This window comes from Oreochromis niloticus, linkage group LG16 (genome assembly GCF_001858045.2).
Source record: "Oreochromis niloticus isolate F11D_XX linkage group LG16, O_niloticus_UMD_NMBU, whole genome shotgun sequence".
Lineage (NCBI taxonomy): Eukaryota > Metazoa > Chordata > Actinopteri > Cichliformes > Cichlidae > Oreochromis > Oreochromis niloticus.
In genome coordinates this window covers 4375387-4398832 of record NC_031987.2, presented here as the reverse complement: position 1 = coordinate 4398832, position 23446 = coordinate 4375387, and the positions used below count along the sequence as shown (strand labels likewise).

Genomic DNA, 23446 nt, shown 5'->3' with positions numbered 1-23446 from the left:
TTGAGCCACAGCTGGACTGGCCATTGGAGTTCCATATTGAGGTGAAAAGGAAGTGATTTGTCCCGTACTTCAGCTAGAATTAAAAAATAGACACAAAGCTGGAGTTATTGTGTCTTTGCTGCGCAGTTGCATCTACTTCTCTCATTCACCCCCCTTCCTCTCCTGTTATTACTTCAAACATGAAACTGATCAATGATCAGCTGATCGGCTTTTCTGCCGCAAGTCCCGTCTTTCTTGTTTGTTTATCACCCACTTTGCGCTAGAAAGAGGAGACCAGCGGATAAACGTTTAAGCTTGATCAGCTGTTGTTAGAATGTATTTAATATTACTTTCTAGTATCAGCTGATGTTTGCTGGAGCCACGGCTGTAAAAGCTGCTGGTCATGATATCCATTTGGATATTTGGTGAGAGGGAAACATGAAGATGAACCCAGGAGATGTACTTACTAAACCATCAGAGCTGAACAGGTGATGGAGAAACAGGTTTACCTTTTAGGTGACATGAATGAGTTGAAGTTATGAACTGTTTCTGAGAGACAAATAACACCAGGATCCTTTTCTACGCAGCTGACGGCTGGTAACTGTGCAGGGGCGGGTCTAGCAAAGTTTTGTCGGGGGCCTAGTTGGGCATTAACAGGGAAAGGGGGGCACAAAGAAATACTTTTCTTTGTTATGTCAATTAAAAACTTTGAAAAAATAATTATCTGAATCTTACAACAAAAGTGGTCATCTGATTAAGTGTATAGAAATCCATTATTGTATATAGTAACTAATAAGTCTAATATATACCCTAGTAATCTATAGCACTTTTTCCTTTGGGACGGTATCTGAGCAGTCTGCAATTCTGCTGAAGAAAGATGTTGAATCTATTTAATTATTGTAGAAAAATAATTGATTTCTGTGCATTTGTTTTACATTTGCATTAAATTAAAGTTGATTACATCGATTAAGGGCGAGGGGTTCCCTAATATTTTTGCTGGGAGTTGGCAACCCTATTAGTTAGATAGGTAAGTACTCTTTAAAATACCAGAATAGGGAGGATGGTGTAGGTTTAAATTTATTAGATTGATCAGTGTTGCTGAACTATAAAATGTTTTGGGTGGAGTGTATTTTTTGTATACAGGTATAACAGAATAGCTTCAGTCTCTTGCTTTTTAAAACTTGAGTATAAACTTGTACAAAATGCAGCAAGATATTTATAAAAAACAGTTTTATTGATTACAAAATACGCTATATCAGATTCATATCGGTATCAGCAGATATCCAAATTTATGATATCGGAATCGGTATCGGACATTAAAAAGTGGTATCGTGCCATCTCTAATTGGTGGTACTTACTTTTTAGCTACCTTTATGGTGTTTTTTTTTTTCTTTTTTAAATCAAATCTGTGCAAAGTTATCTTCTCACTGTTATTTCACTGAGCACAGGTATGGTGGTATTTAGTGATAAAGCAGACTTACTCTTGGAGAAGGATTCCTCTGGCACTGTCAACATGTCGAGTGACAATCTGCTGAAACTCAGAAAGCTCTATGGACTCGTTTCTGCGGTGGAACTCCTCTACATCTATCAGCCGGAGATTTCTGTAACCAGTTAACCAAGCAGGGCAAACAAGAATCTTCTACACTGATCATTTGTTTTTTCAATGTTTGTGACATGGTGCAATGTTTCAGTGCCACAAATTTTCAAAAAGTAGAAAGAGATCTATATTTACACCATCAATTATTACGTAACAGAGCTTCCAAATACCAGTAACAACAGTCTATTTTCAGCATACTAGGCTTCTGACTTGCAATGACATCTTAAATATTATTATATAAAAAATATGATAGATGGCCCGACACTATTGCTTTAACCAGAATCATTAACTTATGACAAGTGCAACAAAGTGCAACAAATAGTGCATGTGACTAAATGAATTATTCATTTGTAATTTAAAAGTTTCTAAATTAAAAAATATTTCCCTTTAACCAAATTAGTTTGAGGCTATCATGTTTCCAAGCATACTTACTTGAAGGAGAAATGCCAAAGGTAGAGTATTTTCAGCACAGTGGGGTTGACGGAGTAAAGGTTTTCACGGATCCTCTTGCGTGCATGAACAAAAGACTTGTTCCATGGTTTTGGCACCGTTTCCACTCTGATAGTAAAAGATATAGGGCCAGTAAGGAAAGAATTACTTTCCACGAGCCTTTACACAATATAGAATTTATTGTTTAATCTTGTAGTTACTGCTTATGAATACTAGCAGAGGCTTTTAATGCAATAAATAACCTGCAGACTTACTCTAGTCTGTGAGGGGGCACATCTTTTTCTTTCTCCTTGTCACTTTCCTTTGATTCTCTGAATGTATATCTCACTGCAATTACACACACACACACACACACACACACACACACAAAAACCCCATAATGAAACCACAATCTTATTAATCTAACTACTACACTCTTCAGGGTTTTTTTAACCCAATATAAATTAAAAAAGACTGTGAGTTGGTTTTGGATTTCACAAACAATTCTCAGAATGATTTGCAGATTAAAAGACCAAGCTGATCGATGTATATATTAAGTATATATGAATAAATACAGATTGCTGTCTTGATGCTGTGCAAGTAGTCCTCCTTGATCTCATCAACCAGCAGTTCCAGTGATGTGCTGTGGCGCCTCAGGTTTGGGGAGACCCTTTTCATAATGCTCTCCACCCAAGATTCCTCCAGAGGTGACACATGGTCCAGGTCTATACCATTCTTAATGTAGTAGTTATATCTCTAACAGGACAAAAAAAAGCCAAAAAATAGTTAATAAAATTATCCATCTATATCCAGAAAATCAATCTGTACCTATATGCAGCTCAAAGATATGATTCAACATGTGAATATCGCATTTTTACTGGGCACACACATTTTTCTTGTGCGTGCTTTCTGAATAACCTGCAATATATTCTTAGTAATTCTTAGTAATTCTTAGCAATATATTCTTCTCTTAGTATATTTTTCATTTATTTAAGGTGGAACACTATGGAAGTTCAAATTAACAAAATGTGTTTTCACTTCTTGTATTTACTATACTACCAAATCAAAATGCATTTTTAAGTAAAGGAAATCATTCACAGTAAATAAAAAATCCTGCAGTTACCAACTGCAAGGACTTAACTGAGAAAACATGATTACTATATTGTATAAAGATTATCAAAAAGAACTGCTCAAAACCACAACTGAGATGATATCGAAGTAAACAAGAAAAATTGTTTAAGTCTTCTTTACAAATTCCCTGCAGGATTGTTACCTTTATGTTTCCATTGAGCTTGTTACATGAATGATCTCTAAACCTGCATGCTTTTTTTTTAACTTCCAGGTCAAACATCTTGTTAATGAGGATATACACAATAAAAAAGTGACTGAACATGAAGCACACAGTTTAATTTTACCATTTCACAGTCTCCACTTGGTGGTGTTTTGCCATCCTCCTCCTCCTCCTCTTCCTGCTGGCTAAGTCAGAAAATGCGAAAAAGAGTAAATACAGATGCCACTTTATTGTATTAAACAATATTTCCATATATTAAACACATTTAAGCAGCAATGCTTTTGTGAAAAGATTTTGTTTATTATTCAAATATGCTTTGCTTGTGTTTGTGTAAACTCTGAATGACGATTCACCCTGATAAACATGAAGCCTTGCCTATGCTTATCATATGCCTGTGAAGACAAGTTTCTGTGTAAAGAGGAACGGAAAGTTCCACTTAAGCAGATGTTTAGTCTAAGTATGAACAGAACGTTTTAGCAAGATATGCATTTGTCTGTTAAGCAATCTATATTCTTTAGCAAGATATGCATTTGCAATCTATATTTTGAGAACAGGCGGAGACTGCCTCCATCTGCTGTGTAACCTACATGCCTATATAACCTGCAATAAAGAAGAGTACTGGGTGACTCTCTCTCGAGACGTTCACCCATGTACATGTGATTGATTATATTGTCTCACTGTGTCTCTGTTTTACTTTGGCAGCCTTCTATTTGGGAAATTTCCCCCGACATTTCTAGTCTCAGTTATGGTTTGTAGTACAGAATTGCCTTTGAAAAAGGTTTCTATACATTATAGTAAGAACATAAAATGTATATTCAATATTAATGTAAAAACCATCCATAAATGTGTGGTTAAGTGGTTAGCCACATCCCTTCTATGCTGCCAAAGCATAGAGCACATGTCAAACTCAAAGCCCGGTGTCAACATGCAAAGCATTTTTTCCATGCTGGACAACCAAACCAGTAATATGTTTTTTTCAGGCCCACAAAAAAGCAACTTTAATTACTTTACATACTGCTAGCTTAGCATAATTTAGATATCATATATATATCAATTAGAAAAAAAGCATCTATCTAAGGTTTTAAAATAATGTAGAGGAGTAAAGCTGTGCTTTCCCTTGCATGCTGCGGCCACTGCTGCTAGAAAGAGACTGACTGGCTGCTCTAAGCCTTCTGCAAAAGTTAAAAGAAATCTGACATAAAGATCTGTCCATTTATCAGCATATAAACTTTTATTTTAGCTGCTTTTTAGTTTGAATTAGTGTATTACTGTGAAAGAAATCACCATTCACTGGGAGGAGATAAAACATGCTTTACTTTATATTTTAAACATTCGTTTCTATTTAGGGCTTTATGGTTTTTAAGTGCAAATATTGACTGTAAGAAAAACCAACAACCAAGAAAAAAAAAATCTACTTGTCCAGCATTATTTTTACTGGCCCAAGGCCATCATTTAACTTGGACCCTGTAGACCCTGTGCAGAACAAATATCTAAATCAATTTTGTGAAAACTGCAGAGTCTGTTTACAGTTTTAGATCATTTATTTGTTGCTAGCTTCATGACAGAAGGCTGTGGCTGTATGATACATTCAAACGTCATGGTAATTTATTTTGTAATGAAATTTACAACCACTGTGTAATAATGTCCCAGCCTGTGAAGAAAGCTTTGTGAGACTTGCAGAAAATTGTGCAAGAACCAAATTAAAGAGTCTTTATTTTTGTTTTTATTCTCATAAATGCCCCACAAGAGAGTGTGGGCAAGAGACTGTTGGGACTTTCCTTTGCTGAGGGCTTAAGGCCGACTATAGCAGTTATTCTAATTTCTAATTATGGCTTTTTTTATTTGCAGGGTAGTCACTGTTGTAGAGATTTATATCTGTACTATAACAGTAAAATAAGTACCTATAAAGGACCTGAAATAAACAGTGAACTCACCATATAAATTTAACCAGGTTTTTTCTGAGATTCGGGTTTTTTCGATTGATGCTTTTGCGGATTCTGCTGCGACGCTTGGAGGTCCAACGGGTCTGCATCCACATTCTGTCCTCAAACTGGGTCTGAGCTCTGCCATGGCTTTGAAAGACCCTGCTGCCTGCCTCATCACTTAACTCATCTCCTACAGCACAGAAACAGTTCAGGAAGGTAAACTGTAAAGCTACAAAAAAAAAAAAGAAAAACGACTGGCATAAAACCATAAAAAAAAGAGAGGCAAGAACTCAAAACCTAGAGGAATGAACCCACGTTTTGAAGCTGTTTCAGTCCCATCAGGTTTCTGTGTGATTAGAGGAAACAGCGAAAATGAAGGTCTTGCTTCCATCCAGGGCTGCTTTCTGAGGACCTGGGCAGTGGAGCAAGGTTATTGGAGTTATCAAAAACAAAATTAGAAATTGAGATAATTGCTGAGTTAACAGAAATACAAAAGACTTCAGAAAAATAAAAACAAACTTTAAAACAATTAAATACACAGCCATGTGAAATAAAGTCTCCTCAGGACTCCCTTAAAAAAGCACAGCCCAGAAGCACATTTAACAGCAATAATGTGAAGTACCAGTAAGGGTTTTTCTGTATGGCTTTCAGTCTCTCACATCATTGTGGAGGAATTATGGTCCACTCATCTTTACACAGTTGGTTCTGCTTATCGAGGTCTGAGACCAGTCATTTATGCACACCTCTTTTTAAAGATCCAACAGCAGCACTTCAGTGGGTTGAGGTCTGAACTGTGAGTGGGCAGAGCCTGAATTCTTTTTTTTTTCAGCCGCTCTGTTGGAGATTTACTGGTGTGCATCAGATCACTGTCCAGTTGCACGGCCCAATACCAGCCAAGCTTCAACTGTTAATAATAATAATGACTTCGGACATTTGACTCCAGAATACTGGAATCTATTATGGTACAACAGAGAGGAGTTCAAGGTTGACTTGACTCATGACTTTGAGTCAAGTTCCCTCCCCCCCGAAAACAAATAAGACTAAGCTAACCTAAATGAAAGCAAACATACACATACACGTGAAAATAAATGAGTGAATAAAGAAAATAATTAACTTTAATAATTAGCTATATTAATAATTAGCTATAACATCCACGGTTAAGCTTTCATTTGTCTTCTTTACACACATAGGCTGGACTTCACGTCCGCAGTGTGCCAACACCGGCTTCCTAACTTTTTTGTCGCATTCAGTTAGCAGCACAGAAACGCAGACGATATTCGAGTTCAAGTATTCTGAACTTACCTGAGGTGGACTCGGTGGCAAAAGTGAGCGACTACCTGTGATAGTTCTTCTTTTCTTCGCTGAACTCATATTTGTGCCAAATTACCATAAAACCACCGTTAACGAAGCTCTGTGCCGTTGCTAGGACAGTTGCCAAGTGATTAACGGTGACCTCGCGTAAACACCTGTGGACAACAGGAAGACCCGCGCGCGTGAACGTTTGGGTAGAACAGCAACAAAAATCTAAAGCTTCATATTTAAAATAATTCACGTTTTATTTGCTTTTCTTTGGAGTTTTTGTGTCTGTCGTGAACACTGTTTCTGTGTTTCACGTTATGTCGTGAAAGTCCTCGTGGGTCTGTTAGACTTTCATCTCCCCTGGCAACATCAATGTTTAGGTGAGCAAGTCCTTTCATTGTGTGGCACGTGGTGGTACCGCCCCCTCTCCGATACAGCGCTGAGAAGTGGAAAACAGAAACTAAGAACAATAAGAAAAGCAATAAAAACAAAACCGTGTTTAATAAAGACGTACTTCATATATAATAATCTATATAATGTATACTTTCCCATAAACATTTTTTTTAGTTTATGCTCCTCGTAATTATACTTCATAGGTTTCATTTCAGCATTCTTTGAGATATTTCTAAATTATAATAACTGAATATAGAAAAAAACATTCCTGCACAGTCACTGTGCTTGCATATACCTATTCTTATTTCCTCAATACATTAAAAGAATGAATGAGGTTGTAAAATAAAGATACACAAAGGTAGATCAAGATGAAGAAATCTGTTATGATCATACACTTATTGAAATTATTTCAAATACACCATGTGTTTATTGGAGGATATTTATTTGCCATAAATATTAGTAAAAAATAAAAGTCAGTTTAAACATCAACTCAAAAACAACAACCTGAAACTGGTTCTGTGCTCAATAATTAATAAAAAACATTAAACTACTAGTCAAGACAAAGTCTTTACCATCCCACCATCAACGTTTGACACTCTAATAATAGAGTCACTCTGATATTCTGATGCCTGTTGAAACCAATTTACCAAATACCAACTGAGCTATGAACTATTCAGCTGACAACTGAAGCTATTCATAAAGGCTGTGAGTGAGTTTCTAAAACAGATTAATGTAGCTGGTCTGAGGTCTTTAGGTTTAAAATGCATACCGTACATGTAAAATATTGTAAGTATGAGTTTGTGCGTTTCAGTGTTTATCAAAGTGTGTAAACATTCTGTGCCCTGTATTGACTCATCTATGCATTTCTTTTATTTATTTACCCCCCCCCCCAGTATATTGCATAAAAACTGTAAGAGCTATTTACACAAAATTACAAAGGTAGCTTTGGCTCAGATAAAACATTCAGAATACGGACATTGCCTTGTTTCTGTAGAGAAACGAATATTTTCTAATGGCTAGAAATTATATTATTAACAACCACTGGTTTTTGTTATATTATCCAGAAAACATGTGGAAACAAGAGAACCAGAATGCTCTCAGGTTTATTCTGTTCCAAGTAAGATCTTCAGTATAGAACTGTCTGGAAGCCAGGCTGACTTTTGCAGCACACAGAAGTATCTTTCTGTTCCACTTCCTACATGGAGTTCCTCATCTCAGGCAGAGTGAGATCATACCTTCAGAGAAAAGAAGCATGAGATGTTCATAAGATCGTGTGGATAAAAAAATAAGCATGTACACACTGTTTTTTTAGGGTCCATGCCCCGCAACCACATTTGGTCAACCAGTTATTTAAAAAACATGTATTTGTTGCTGCAAGTTAAATGAGTTTTCTTGTTACTGGGTGGCTCTATTGCACAAAGTAATGAGAATTCAATTCCACTGAGATGTCAGGGAGGCGCGCAGATGGTCACATTCATGAAAAATTGATCTTGTTTCACTGGAATCTGACTTGTGAAAATTGAAAATGGACAAAGTGCAGATAAAATAACAAATATGCAACTTCACCATGAGTTCAGGTTGGAACCATTATTACGTAAGAACCATAGCATAACTGTTTCCAATTCATGTTTAACACACGTCTTTTAAAAGCACACAAACATTTGCCATCTGAAGAGATCAGCCATCCTGTTTTAACAGGTGCAGTTTATTATTGTTTTTGCTGAAATATGCAAGGCCTTTCCTTGAAAAAGGCATCACCTGGACGGGAGCATAAGTTCCTCTAAAACCTGTTTATACCTTTGAGCAGTGACAGTGACTTTCCAGATGTGTAAGCCCTTAGATTGCAAGTCTTTACTTGTTTTTATTATATATATTTGAACATTTTAATAACCTGTTGCCAAACAAATTAGTTTCTTTTCAGTTTCACTTATTTTCCAGCCCTTTGTTGCCCTCTCCCAACTTTTCTGGACCATGTTACAGCTATGAAATTTAAAATAAGGTGAGACTTTCTTGAAAGTTTCTCAGTTTAAACATTTCATATGTTTAAATTCTATATTCTATTATGGGTTTATATATATTTGCAAATCATTTTGAATTCTATTTTTATTTATGTTTTACACAGTTTCCTAACATTTTTGGAATTGTGATTGTTCTCTGAAATCTGACCAATACTGTAGATGAAATAGTGATTGTCGTGAACTGTGGACAGATGGATTGGTGGATGTCTTGTGTTTGCACAAGTTTATCTGTGCTTCAGCTAAATGAGCTAAAACACAGAACAACAGAAACACGTCTCTTCTTACACCTCACAATTGTGTAATTGGTACAAAAACAATGTGAGACTTCCATAAAAGCAGCAAGGACGTTCCAGGAAGTTATATAGAAAAAAGGAAACCAGTTAAAAAGTGCCCAGCAACAAAGGTGCAGGCAGATTTTATTACTGCTGGACAAAGCCGCTGTAGCTGTTTCCATTATTTGTGCTAAGTCAGTGAGCTGCAGGCTGGAGCTTCATTTACCACCAGATAAGACAGAGGAATAGAGAACCATCAATCTTATCTAACTCCCAGCAAGAAAGTCAATATGTGAATTTTCCTCAAACTGTTCCTTTAATTAAGCTGGTCAGGGAGGATTTTCTTTACAAATTTCTTTACAAAACTGATGACCGCAAGACAATAAAAGAAGGAAGTATTGATACTTAAAGTCAGCACATTCACATTCAGTGTCACATAAATCTAATTGTAATAAGAGAAAATTGGCCCCCTTACCACGCTGTGACGCCTTTGACTAGATCCATTTCTGATAAATCTATTATTACCTGCAGAAAGAAGCAAAACTGCCATTAATTGTCTGGAACAAGCTGCAAAAGTGTGATAGTGAAAGCAGCTAGGATTTCAATTTATGCCACATATGAAGAAAATAAAATAAATATTTAAACCACAATGAACAAAAGTAGGAAAATGAGAGGTCGTATATTTGTCTGAAGAATGAGTAAACACATAAAGCAGTTTAGCTGAGTTAGAGAGTTTTAAGCTTTTAAGGATTTGAAGCTTGTGACAGGAAGAAAAATACACAATTTACCAGGAGCAGCATGAGTGTTAGTAGCACAAAAAAATATTGCTTAGTTTTGTTACAATTGTTATGATAGCAGTACTGGTTATTTAAAAATATTTAAAAAATATTTTTCAAGTTATATTTTCATAAACCATGCAATATATGTTTAGGATTTTTTTTTTTTAATAAAAAGCAAATGTCAGCATAAATATGTAAAAGAAAAATGTACATGTATAAATATTGTTCCATATATAGTTTTATATTTTTTAAAATATTTTAAGACATCAATACCAAATGAGTAGTTCAGCTTCAAAATTAGCTTAACATACCGAGCCTATGTCCTTTCTCTCGAGAGAGACCAAAATGCTGTTGTTTTTCACAGACACATCCAACTTCCTATTTTGTGCTTCTTGAAGTAACACATCAAACTCAAACCTGTCATGAAAGCAGGTAAACGAAAAGAAAGTGACACCATCTCAGTGTCTGCTTTAAAGACACACAAACTACAAAGTATAAAAATATAAATTATTCCTTTACAACAAACAAACAAATAGAAAATGATGAAAGAGCGTATTAGACTTACTTTTCATTGAAGACAGGATTGATCATCCTCTTCTTGACATGCGTCTTCTTACGATGCTTCCAGGTTTGGTCGGGGAGGAGATACAGGCGGACATAAGAGTCTGTGCCGTTCTCACTGCAGGGGAATAAGTTCCTGTGTGGGAGAGGCCACGGTATTTAGGATAACTGTTTCTGTATATTTTAATTAAAGCCTTTTAATAACTTAAATAGTAATGAGAACAGTTTTTTGTGACATACCTGCATCTGATAATAAAGACTATAAGCTTATGTTTCAGGGTTACATAGCGTACATTTAGCTCAATCTCTCCAAATGAACCCCGATGATTCCTAATGGCACTAAAGAGAAAAAAATGGCAAAGGTCAGTTTTATTTTTATACTTTTTTGAAAATGCAGCATCCAGCTCAGTTCAGGATATCTTTGGAAAGATTAGAAGTTGACATTAAAGGACACGCAGAGAACAAAGTCTCACTCTGGAAATAAGAATTCATCTGAGGGGTCAAAACTGGATGAAGTGATGGAGTTCTGTGACAGCAGGCTGTGAGAGGTGAACCGGCGCACATTCGCAGATGATTTCCTTTTCTTAGATGCCTGGAAGGAGCCACGGCCTTGAGCTAAATAACCTTGATTTGGTGAAGCTGTCTCTTGGTTCGGAGTCGAGGGACCAGGGGTATTGTTGGAGGAAACTGTGTGAGAGGAGGATGGAGCATCGGAGGGACTGGAGACTGAGGTATTCCCTGCTTTTCTGGCCTGTTGCTGTTTGACTTCTGAAGAAGGATTGATGAAAGTCTTGGGTGGAGGCTCTTCCAATTTAAGAATCTGTGTGAGATAGAAGACATGAGCAATGCTACTTATGACGGAGGTGAATAAGACAATGAGGAAACCAACAGAGAACATTTCCTTTGTACAGGAAGACAGATGGGTGTGTGTATGCTTGCCCACCCTGAGCGTGGCCTTCAGTTTGATCTGGCTGTTTGCTCCAGAGTGCTCTAGCAGGAAGTACTCATCTAGAGTCAGGTCCGAGGTGTTGAGGAGGCGACTGAGGAGCAAGTTGAGAACACCGAGTGGATTCTTCTTCTCAGGCTCTTTCACCTGAACCACATGAACAAAAAAAATATTTAAAAAAACACAAATTACATTAACCTCATGAAGAGATCAGACAGACTGAAAGAGGTCTGGTTTCAGAATATGCTTCAGAATCATTCGTGTCAATTGTAGTAAAAGTTTCATTCTGAGTCAAAATTGGACAATTAAATGTGGTTGGGAACATGATAAATATAGCACTATATTGTTTTTATTAGCAGCAGTGATTATAGTCAAGTTTTTAAATACAATACTTTCCAAATGGTTGTTTTTGACGGCAATTTGTTCTGGAATAAATAACAAACCTGAACAAAGAGCTGCTGCACGTTGACGTCACGCACAAAGAAGGTGAAGCCCTCCTCCCACACCGGGTCTTTGGAAGCATACACAACCTGGAGAAACAGTCCATCAATAGTAATTCAAGTTCACTGCAAAAAGATGAGACAGTTACTGTGCTATGCGTTTGTAACTGCAGTATGTTTTCAATGGACTTTATAATAGTTTCACTGATCTAGAGTCAAAATGCTTCCAGATAAAATGCAGTCAAAATGTATTTATTTTGGGTCACTAAACCTAAAAATGTTGCTTAAAACTGTTGGTAGGTAAGTGACACACGTTCTTATTTGAAACCAGAAATGACAAAAATTGATTTTAAGACTTGAATTTTGACAAAAATGCAGGTGCTCATTTTCAGATGGCCTCTCGTCCCAAACTATTCTTCAGTTTTATTGAATTTAGGCTTTTACCAAATTTCAAATGAAATGATATCTCCATTTGATCTGTAGACCTCTACTCTGACCTCAGATTTGATATTCCTGGTAGCAGAAATGGTCTAAAATCTGTAAATATCATAAAAGTGATCTTTTTCATTCATAACAAATTGTAACTTAATGAAAAAAGGTGAAGCATTACCATTTAAAGCAAGTGCCCATACAGCTATAATAACAGCTTTAATGATCATATTTGATATCATTGGGAAAAGTTATGTGTTTTTATGGTATGGTGAGAGCAATACCTTGCTTTTCTGAACATTGCTGTCAATGGAAAATTCAACAAAGCTGTTGGGAAAGGTTGCTCTCTTTGTGATCTGAAAACAAAGCAAAACAATGACCTGGTCAGAACATCAGTAGAGCTCTATTCCAATTCCAATACGGTTAAGTGGATCTGTTTCTTTCAGTCAGTGTCAATATTAAAAACATAAAACCTGCCTTGTAATTGTAAACCTCTGCCAACCAGGTTAGGTAGCAGTTTACATCTGTTCCATATTTTTTTCCTTTTTTTTGAGTGAATTTTGTCATAATTATGTGATGAATTCTGTGTGCTTTGTGAGGTCTCCGTAAGCTTTTTCCTATAACCGGGTGAATATTTTGGATTTTTATATTGACTTTAAAGGTGTTCTGAAGAACTAGTTTATCTGGTTGTTTATACTCATATTTTAAATGTAGTTAATTTAGCAGAAAACAGAATTTTTGGTAACAGTTATTTAGACCAAGACCAAGTCCCATGTAATTAAATGGAATTTCACAGAATTTTATTTGAAATTACTGTGTAATTATATTTACCCACAAATCCTTAAAGGTAGGCACAAAAGGGAGGTAACAAGTCAGCCTTTTACAGGAAACAAACAACTAATTATAGTGTAAGTAAATGTGATTACTGCATAACCAATTGTAAGCAGTGTTTAATTAATACATTTATCAAATGTATGTATGAGTTTGAGTGGGATTATATAAAAATATAATTGCAACTACTTTACTGTTTCATACTTCACCTGGATTCTCTGGTAGCATTCTTATGACATTCCTTTCATAAAAATATTATTCGGCTTGTACAAAACCAAAATTGGGAGTCTTCCAACAATAAACTGGAACGTTCTTTATTCAACTCTGTAATAAACCACACCACACCAACTAAGACGAGGAAGAAGAAAAACATTTATGCTGAGAATCATTACTGGAGCAGAAAAAATACTAATGGCCAACCTCCGTCTTTGCACTTCCAAATAATGATGCATAAAGCTAAGAAATTAAGTTTTCAGTTTATTTTTAGCCTGCATTTTCATATTATAACCAGCAGAGGACAGTACTAATGAAATTAGGAGACCTTGAATTGAGAAAAGAGTAAAAGAGTTTTGTTATTTAAAAAAAATCCTTAATAATTCTACCAGTTGGCTTTTAATTAGCTAAAACACCAAATGAATGGAATTTATATCAATTATGAAATCTGTGAAAGTAGAACCTTACTTTTAAAAAAATGTCTGTTTCCTACATGTTCTAAGTTTCCTTCCTGCATGTTTCTTAAGGCTGGGAAATTTAATCTGAACATGTCTCGGTTCAAGGAGTTAGATGAAGAGCAGCTTGCAATAACACAGGCATATACAATTACAGGCATGTGCCAGACAAACAGGAAAGACCACCTCTGAACACGCACAGGCACATCTAGAACACCTACAGAAAGCAGATGACCTGACTGATATGGCTTTTTGGCATCAATATACAAAAGCACTATCAGCTGCAGGACATTGAAATAAGGTAAATAAAATTAAAACAAAGCTTTTGTTTTAATATGCTCATGTATTATTGTAAAAGAAAACATACTCTCACTGGCAAACTCAATAAACTTTGAGCTCCCACTAACACCCAAAAATCACGGATATTTTTATAAACATGTTTAGGACAGAAAGATATAAGGGTCCTCAACGTGATCAAAACAAGTGATAGTGAAGGACTTGCTTTGCCGTCTCTATTATTAGAGTTAATATTGCACATTTGATCCAAATATCTGTATAAATTTGCATTAAAACAAATTACAACAAGAAAAACAAGAATACAGCCTGATGCATTGTGCTAAAAAAGCTGTCGTCTTACCTGCGCTTCTTTTGAGTTCTTCCTGAACCTCTGGTGGTCTGAGTTCTGAGCAGGACAAAAATGCAGCTGAGCACATTTGCATGACAACAACAAGAACAATACTACTTATCAACAGAAGATGCTTACAGGTAGATCTGTGGCATTGTCCAGATAAACCGCAAGTATGGCACAGGCAAAGTCGTCGTTGGACTGGAAGAAAATGTTGTGAGAGGAAAGACATGTGATTTCCACAGCAGCTGGACACTGAGACACATACAGCTGCTGCTTTTAGTTCAAAGTGAAATATACAAATTCGAATGTTATGTTGAAGAAATAGTGGGCTGCTGTACCTCCTGCAGAAGGCTGGTGTCAGTCTGAAGGGAAAACCACTGGAGCTTAAGATGAACTTCACCGTGTGGTACATCCTCCAAAGGAAACCACTGCAAGAGTAAGAGGATGTTTGAAAGACTTTAGTACAAATAAAAAACCAGGGAAAATGGCAACACATGCATTTTATATGAAACAGTGCACTGTGGTACAGAAATGTTGTGTTATGAAGATTAATCTATTGAATATTGATTTATTGATCAGCATTCAAATATCTCAGTGAATGCAGAAAAAAGATCTACCACAAAGCAAGAACGCACGAGACAAGGCTAATCAAAAGGTACTGGCTGAAGCACATGCTTATTACGCCAACCCTTTTAACAGAAGATCTTTTAGCATGCAGCTCATCTACATAGGGCTCGAAGCAAAGAGTAAAACAAAACAAAGCAAGCAAACAAACAAAAAACAAAACAATAACTGTCCACCTGAGATGAGTAACTACATCAAATTAAATTTTATTAAAATAATCAGAGGAGGAGGCCCCAGGGCAGACCCAGGACACGCTGGAGAGATTATATCTCTTGGCTGGCCTGGGAACGCCTTGGTGTTCCCCCGGATAAGCTGGAGGAGGTGGCTGGGGAGAGGGAGGTCTGGGCTTCTCTGCTTAGGCTGCTGCCCCCGCGACCCGGCCTCGGATAAAGCGGATGAAGATGGATGGATGGATGGATGGATGGATGGATGGATGGATGGATGGATGGATGGATGGATGGATAAAATAATCAGAGCAAAACAACCAAAAGTTTCAGTATTTTTATTTTTGCTCTTTTCATTCTTGATTTATATATTTTTCTAATACTCTATTTTTAAACATGTTTTTAAACAAGGAAAATGAACTACGCCTTTTTAAATCACCATCATAACTATTCCACAGGTTAACTCCTCTAACAGAAACACGTCTCTGCTTTATCTTTGTTCTTATCTTGTTTTTTTTAAAGACATCTGTTCCCCTTAAGTCATATTGACTCTCTGACTTTAAACAGCTTCTGAGTACTGTGGCAAAGCAAGTTATGTTGTGCTTTATACATTATCTGTGCCATTTTATATTCAACTAAATCATACAATTTCAGGGTATTCAGATTAATAAACAAAATGTTAGTTGGTTCTATATAGTTCGATTGATTTGTAATTCTTATAGCTCTTTTTTGTAACTTGAAAATAGGAAGAGTATTTGTTTTATATGCATTACCCCATATCTCCAGACAATAAGTCATATATGAAAGCAACAGAGAACAATAAAGTGTGTATAATGATTCCTTGTTCAGGACATGCTTTGTTTTGTAGAGAATAGCAATGGTTTTTGACATTTTTGTTTTCACATGGTTTATATGAGACTTCCAGCTCAGCTTATCATCAATTATCACTCCAAGAAATTTATTTTCGTACACTCTTTCAATTTCAATTCCATTAACCCTGATTTTAGATACATTTTTCATTTGTCAGCTTATTCAGGGTAAAAGATCTCACCTGATCCATTTGTTTCTCGCTCTTCACTTCTCCCAAATCGAGGTTATAGCTAAAGCAGACAGCCAATGTAAAATAAAAACCACAATGTTAATGTCAATATTAGTTAGATTTTTTATAAGCCCTTCATAGGTAAGAATGCACTGATGCCGAGAACTATGAGAAGGGCTTTCCTTAGAAATTTACTGAGGCATAACTGACTCTGCACGAGGACTGCGACCTGCATGATGAGATAAGGAAAAGCCAAGAACAACATCATCATAACTCAAAGCTGTATGACATACCTTCCAAGGAAATCATCTTTATCTACATCTTCATCATACAGCCCCACTTCTAGCTCTTGGCCTGGGGCCTCATGGACAACAAACTGCACAGATAAAGAAAGCGAAGACGTTTTTAAAAGCACTAAGAAGACAAGGTTACATGCAGAAAATGGAATATTAGATACTGATACTGTACAAACAATACAATGAAACAAGTAAAACCGAAGATGAGTGACACACCCAGCATTACAGGGTATGAAATACAGTCATGTGTTTGAATTTTGTGTGGGGGAATTCGTGTTAGCCTACCTCATACACTTCATTCCATCTTGGATGTAGATTCTTTTTCACGGTCTTGCTTTTGAAGTGTATGTTACCCACTCTGAGTGTGGCATAGGGGTCTGATTTGCCTTTTACTAAACCCATCACGTATGTGTCCATAGCCAGCAGGTCCCTGGCTTCCAGCAAGTGGACCCTCACCACCCCCTATGAGGAAAAGCACAAGATTCATATTAATGATAGTGTCTTTGTATAATTAACAAGTAAAGGTAAAAACAGGTTCAAAGAGCAAATAGTTAAAATATTTTTTTAATCTTAAAATGCACTGTGCTTATTCAAAAAATCGAAGTAGCTGCCAGTTATAAGGTGAAGCTAAATGTGTGAATTGGAAATGTGATGGTACATACACGAGGAAGTGGAAACCTCATTTGTTCCATTTTGACCTGGTCTATGAGGGGAATACACATGCGGTTGGGCAACACTATAAAAGAAGCAATGATGTTCATGATGGTCTCGTCTGACAGTGAACTGTAAAGCGAAAGATGGAGTGAGACAAGCAAACATCAAAAATCCTGGATGAATCGGTAATAATAGGATTATTTTTAAAGATTCTCTGACCTAAAGGCAGGGCTGCTCAAAAGGTTTGTCATGCCAGTCCAGTTTATTTTTAATGTCTGAAAAAAGACAGCTTTAGACAATATTAAACACACAGCTACACTTCTTACAACTCCACGCTGAGAAAATCTGTGGCCACTTACAGGGCGGCGAATGAAGAAAAAAGTGACTCCTCCCACCAGCGGTGTTTGACCAATAAGAGGCTCTAAAATAACTCTCATCATCCCATGGAGCTGGAAGATTCAGAGAAAGTTTTACAAGAATAGTAAGCATGTGATACAGATGATGGAGAGAAAACAGGAAAATGAGATTCTCACTTTAACGCCTTTCACACCAGCTGTCATTGCTGAGTTCACGTCAGCACGAATGTCCACATCACCGTCATAACTGCAGAGTAAACTGAGCTGGTCAGACATGAATGATGACAAGAGAAAATATCCTGCACACGACTTGGAATTTAAAGTAAAAAAAAAATTGGGTTTGACTGACCTTATGTTCATGTCCAGAATCACTTCCCTATGTTCCACTTCATGTGTGTATGCTCGTATTCCAGTGATCTTGAGAGGCTGAAAATAAAGAAGCATTTAAAGAAACTCACTCAGCCACAACACATCACCTCCAACGCATTTCCAATGAATAAATGTCTTTTTCAGAACTGCACAAATCAAAGACACTCACAATGCGCCCAAAGTGGATTTTGGTAAAAGTAAAAGTTTTCAGTGAAGGACTGGAGAACCTGATGGACTGCTGGATGTTTTCTCTAAGTAGCTTCTCCATGTACGTCCCAAAAAAAGGCCACGCCTGCTTCAACACCTGACAACACATGACCAAAAAAACATGTGAACACTTGATTCAGAATAGCAAACTGAAATTTACTCACAACGTTAACTGAGATTAACACTAAAAGCCTTAAAGTATCAAATGCTTTGTTTAGCTTTCTAAAATTACAACTTATTTGTAAAATGTTTTTGTTAGTAATTAATTAGTATAGTCTGCACTTCCTGCAGTCTCCATGTTGCTTTCAGCTAATTTGTCTCTGACTTTGACCTTCTGCCCTCATGCTCTGCATCAAGGTGTAGGTTTTGTGTACTCTAGATCACCAGGGCCTTAACTACACCAAAACTCAGGTCAACATATGGTAACCAGGTCCATCCGTTTTTGGACAAAGACCCGTTTTTCATCTGTTCACAATGGATTTTAATCATACAACAAAACATGATTTAAGTGCAGACTGTCAGGGGTTTAACAAAAGAACTTCTTTAGCTGTTTAGCAGTTACAGTTTTTATACATAATGAGCCATTTTCAGGCAATCAAAATTAGTTTTCCAAATTAACGTGATTTTAAATATAAAACCTGTTTTTAATGCCTGATGAAAACATTTTGCCGTCAGTGATGCCTGAGGTGTAGAAACTATGGACATCACCTGCTGTGTTTTCTCTATTTCAATGGAAATTGCAAATAATAAGAGAGACAGTGGTTGCTCTCTGATAATTTTTAATCCCACAACTGTTTATAACTTACATAGTTCACATTCTGTATAACTGTATATCTCAGATTTCTGTATAGTCTTATTTCATATTTATATCCTGTTCATAGCCTGTACATAGCTTGTACTCACTACAGCCTGTACATACTTATAGTTATAGAATATTCATAACATACTTCACACTGTGTACATTATAACATACCATAATAGACCCATTTCTGTAATATACTTACACATCTCTATTATTGCTAAATTATATTGTAATATATCTATATCACGGCTAAAGCACTTTCTGGATGGATGCAAACTGCATTTCGTTGCCCTGTACCTGTGACATGTGCAATGACAATAAAGTTGAATTCTAATTCTAATTCTAAGAGTAAAACATTGTGATATCGTGCCTTTTGTGTGTGATATAAAGTTGTTATACAATGATGAATAACTTTCCAAAGCCAAATTTGAGAAGAACCATGAAAAGGAGGAATAATGTCTGTATTAATAAATGACAGAGGTCAGGGTGGAAGATTAGGGTCTGTGTCTGGTTTTGACCACTGTTTTTGATCTCTGTCACAGTTCTGCAGAAAAGCATTGCCACCACTGATCTGAAATGTTTAAGAAATACAGCAGGGAATCCATCAGGGCCTGGTATCTTGTTATCAGGCATTTGAAGTAAAGTACAGTGTAAAGTACAGAGTCTAAGAAATCTGTATCTACTTTAGACAAATGAGGTAAGTTCGTGTTATAGAGGAATTCGAATATCTTCTGGATTGTGTTAATTTCAGCGGAATAGAAATTACAGTAATAACTATAAAAGGTATATAAAGGTATATAAAGTATATGGGAGCACGGTGGCACAGTAGATAGCACTGTTGCTGCACAACAAGAAGGTCCTGAGTTCAATGCCTCCATCAGGCCAGGGTCATTCTGTGTGGAGTTTGCATGTTCTCCCCATGTTTACCTGAGTTCCCTCCGGGTAAGTAAAAAAGGAGTTGTACAAAGAAAATCATTTGTTTCTATAAACTCTTTCTTTTTGTGTCAGTCATGTCCATGAATAGGGACCTGGGTACAATTAAAATCTATAACATAATGAAGTTGTTTCCTGTATGAGGAGAACTTTTGTTTTGTCACGTATTCCTGAACTGTTATTCTTTCTGCCTGAAAACAAATACCACATACATTCCAAAAAACAAGTTGCTGCTTGTTTGTGTCGCTGCATTCAGCATGCTGTGTTGGGTTGAGCACAGGTGACTGACTTGGCCACTGAAGAATATCCATTATTGCCCTGTGAAACTCTTACACTATACTTTGAGTCATTGTCTATTTGATTTTTTGCTCTTTGAATGATAGATCTACCTCTTTAAGAGTGTTCTTGGCCTGGTTAGATGCAGTGAAGTTTTTCTTAACCATGGAAACAATTCTGTTGTCATGCACTTTAGTTGTCTTCTGTGGTCTTTCTTTCCTTTTGGTGTTGCTGAGCTGGCTAGGGCATTGAATCTTTGTAAGAATATACCAGATTGTTAATTTGGCTGCAGGTTTGTGCTCTTTCTGTCTCTCTCTTTCTCTGAAAGGTTTTATTTTGTTATGTTTTGTTTTTTTTAGTCTCATAAAGTCCTCATTCACATGCATCAGCATGTTTTAGGAACTCTCATAAATTCATTAGGTGATCATAAACTCTGATCAGTAATCTGGCAGGAATGATTCCTGGGAATTGTGGATGGAAGGACGGATGACAGACACCTCATCACTGCACTGGGCAGGATTCTACTTGATCTTAATGAGGTCACTTAAAGGTATCCAGTACAGCCCGATCCGGCGGGGAGGTGTGGGAAGCCAGATCAGGCGCCCCCCTTCCAGCTCTCCTCTCTGCTCTCTCCTATCTTGTCCCTTTTGTCTTATTTCTCTCTATCACCTTTTCTATCCCTTTGAAGAAGTTCGGCTCCATAAATGCTAAAGAGGTAAGTATCATTTCTCAGTTGCAGTGAGTAGATAGAAAATAAACTGTAGGAAACTAAACAGAAGAAAGAAGAAGAGAAATAACAAGTTAACATAAACCAGTGACACACTCCAGGGCCTGATCAACCCTGGCAGGGCCTCCTTGGATGAGGGTGTCTAGTGATAATGGCCGAAACACCCGATGAATCCAAGGTCCACTACTGACGATGTGTCCCAAATTTTAAAATGATAAGCTAGATCAGATCTCTCATCCCTAAACCTAACCAAGGAAGGAAAATGGCAGATTAGCAAAAGGCACACAACGATGCGTGCTGCTGACAAAGTTTCTGGGCTGCCTTTCCTCATAACAGCCATCCCTCAAGAGTCTCTCCATCTAAAGCAATGCATAGTCCTTCTTACTGAATCACCCTACAGTCCATATTAAAACCTTTTATGGTTGTAAAGCTGAAACAGTTGATTGTTATAGATACTTGAGACTCTGGCTGGATGATAAAGAGACTTTTCTATAAAAAATAAAAATGAAAAAAGATGAAGATCTGGTTTTTATGTAGAATTTTTTTTTTTTTACCTCATTCATAAGCTGCAAGATCATTGCACAACCCACAGTTTTGTCTCCACTTGATTATGGTGATATTGTTTTATGAGTGCATCTATATCCACCTTAAGGTCTCTAATGAGAGTTTTTCCTTCCCACTGTTGCCAAAGTGCTTGCTCATAGGGGCTCATATGATGTCTGTATGTATTATTGTAGGGTCTAATTAACTATATAAAGCACCTTGAGGTGACTGTTGTTGTGATATGATGCTGTATAAATAAAATTGAATTGAATTAATTTGAATTGAATTCTGCGTATCACAGTGCATAATGTGAACATTTTAAATTGTTGTATTTGTGCATCTGCAACTACTCTTGCACCTGTTTTTAGTCATTTGTATCTTTCTTGAAAAAGAGATTTCAATCTCACCGAGAGAACCTGTTTTTAAAAAAGGACTTAATAGATGATATCACTCTCAACATGTGAAAAACGTTTGAATACTGTACCTTGTTAAGCCAGTGAACCTTCTCTACATCAGAGAATTGCACCTTTGGGGGAAAAGCATTAAAGTTAGAAGTTGACGTGTCACATGCATGACGGCGTTGATGGAAGATGAAGAGGTGTGATGATTAAAGACCTTCCTCAGAAGTTTAGGTTGTAACAGAAAAACAGAACATACCCAGGATGCCATCGGTAAGGCACTTCTCAGCTCTGTTTTGATCGCGCGTTTTTCATTGTCCACTAACTCGATGGCTGATGTGATCCGGGCGACTTTCCATTGGCGATTTTTCTTCCAGTAGGTGAGCATAAACACGCACAGCAACACCCAGCTGATGTTGATGCCCAGATAGCCTAACAGATACACAGGGTAGCAGATGAACACCGCTCTCCCGCAGTACATCACGAACTCTATTATTACGTGGTTAACAGTCGAGGAGCCCAGCCTGTCCGTGCACTGGATGCTTTCGGCCGTTTTTTGTGCCATCGGGTCAGACACCGTCTGAGGACCTGGTTCAGAAAACGCACTTACTGTATGATCATATGATCAGTGGGCGAACAAATTTCTGTGTAGCGTATTTCATTTCATTTTCATTTGAAAAGTAGACAAACCAGTCCTCCACACTTACCTCGCGCTCATAGTACTCCTAAAACTTTCGCGTTTTGACGTTCTCTGTGTTTTTTTTAAAACAAAGATAAATATGCAGGATAAAATGACGGAAATAAATCCAGACCTGGAACTTAGATTTTCATGCTGTATGCCTATTCTGCACCGGGAGGTGCTGTGTAAGTCACTGCCAAAACACCCCGCACCATGTTGTTGGTGTTGTAACTACACGGTAACGTTATCAGGGCACGAGCGCCCAATCACAGGCACGTTGTTGCACTTTCGATTCCTTACTGGCACCTACTGTGTCAGTAGTGTTCAAGTCAGGACTTTCCACGCACACGGAGATGTGCTTATAAGGTGTCGGTTCTCTTTGGATCTCAAAATTTCTCAGTGATGAAGTTTAACAAATCCAGATACAGATCCTCTCTTACTGAACCCGACTTTAATGTGCTCGTTTAAGTCCCAAACAGACCGCATTTCTCTCCATGGACAAGAAAAAAAGGAACGGAAAAATAGCAGATGACGTAATTAACAACAAGGAAACTTCATATATATTTTTGTTACCAATTCTCACCTTTCTTTTATCATTATTTTAATTCATATTTTCATGAATATCTTTATTTAGCTTCATTTGATTTTTTTGTTGTCTTTTTCTCAGTATTATCATTACCATCAGTAGTGGTACAAATAGTACTGGCGGTGGTATTATTACTTATATTGTTATTATTACCAATATTTTTAATATTATTATTGTTATCATTATTATTATTTAATGATGACTCACCTAACCACATAATGTAGATCCCCTTATCCACGCAGTGGGTTCAACCACATGAAACTCACACCCAGTTTTAATTGAATGCAAGATCTGCAAATATGTACAAA

At 36.9% G+C, this 23446-nt stretch overlaps 2 protein-coding genes across 4 annotated transcripts in view; both read right to left on the bottom strand.

Annotated features, from left to right (window-relative positions):
* dnah7 (dynein, axonemal, heavy chain 7) overlaps window positions 1-6851 on the bottom strand; it is a 75365-nt gene extending 68514 nt beyond the window's left edge. For both annotated transcript variants that reach the window (XM_025903745.1, XM_005450456.4), the window contains exons 1-8: window positions 6524-6851; window positions 5537-5633; window positions 5231-5411; window positions 3421-3481; window positions 2581-2761; window positions 2281-2353; window positions 2009-2134; window positions 1461-1580 (exon numbers count right to left, since the gene is read on the bottom strand). In XM_025903745.1, the coding sequence (XP_025759530.1) occupies window positions 1461-1580; window positions 2009-2134; window positions 2281-2353; window positions 2581-2761; window positions 3421-3481; window positions 5231-5411; window positions 5537-5633; window positions 6524-6592 (908 nt within the window). In that variant the 5' untranslated portion in view covers window positions 6593-6851. The remainder of the gene's footprint in view (window positions 1-1460; window positions 1581-2008; window positions 2135-2280; window positions 2354-2580; window positions 2762-3420; window positions 3482-5230; window positions 5412-5536; window positions 5634-6523) is intronic.
* Window positions 6852-7336: 485 nt separating this feature from the next.
* On the bottom strand, window positions 7337-22935 carry LOC100706270 (extended synaptotagmin-3). Of its 2 annotated transcripts, XM_003443312.5 has the most exons (24): window positions 22581-22932; window positions 22133-22461; window positions 21960-22001; window positions 18157-18291; window positions 17968-18044; window positions 17796-17865; window positions 17622-17711; window positions 17482-17537; window positions 17271-17391; window positions 16894-17070; window positions 16606-16688; window positions 16325-16373; window positions 14824-14913; window positions 14621-14683; window positions 14495-14539; window positions 12643-12714; window positions 11933-12019; window positions 11487-11636; window positions 11017-11363; window positions 10784-10882; window positions 10548-10679; window positions 10294-10399; window positions 9679-9728; window positions 7337-8148 (listed from the first exon to the last, which is right to left on the bottom strand). In XM_003443312.5, the coding sequence occupies exons 2-24, from the start codon at window positions 22436-22438 to the stop codon at window positions 8109-8111; spliced, it is 2487 nt and encodes an 828-aa protein (XP_003443360.1). In that variant the 5' UTR covers window positions 22439-22461; window positions 22581-22932; the 3' UTR covers window positions 7337-8108. The 2 variants fall into 2 exon arrangements, with proteins under 2 accessions (XP_003443360.1, XP_019208704.1); XM_019353159.2 differs by having other exon boundaries at window positions 17482-17711; window positions 22581-22935.
* Window positions 22936-23446: the final 511 nt, after the last annotated feature.

Bases quoted from the DNA above. Each gene is read 5' to 3' on its own strand.
- LOC100706270 (XM_019353159.2), bottom strand. From the start codon at position 22,438: ATGGCACAAAAAACGGCCGAAAGCATCCAGTGCACGGACAGGCTGGGC. The intron at 17,712-17,795 runs GTGAGAATCTCA...TGAATCTTCCAG, and splicing joins CTGGTGTGAAAGGCGTTAAA to CTCCATGGGATGATGAGAGT. The intron at 10,400-10,547 runs GTAAGTCTAATA...CTTTCATGACAG, and splicing joins AATCCTGTCTTCAATGAAAA to GTTTGAGTTTGATGTGTTAC.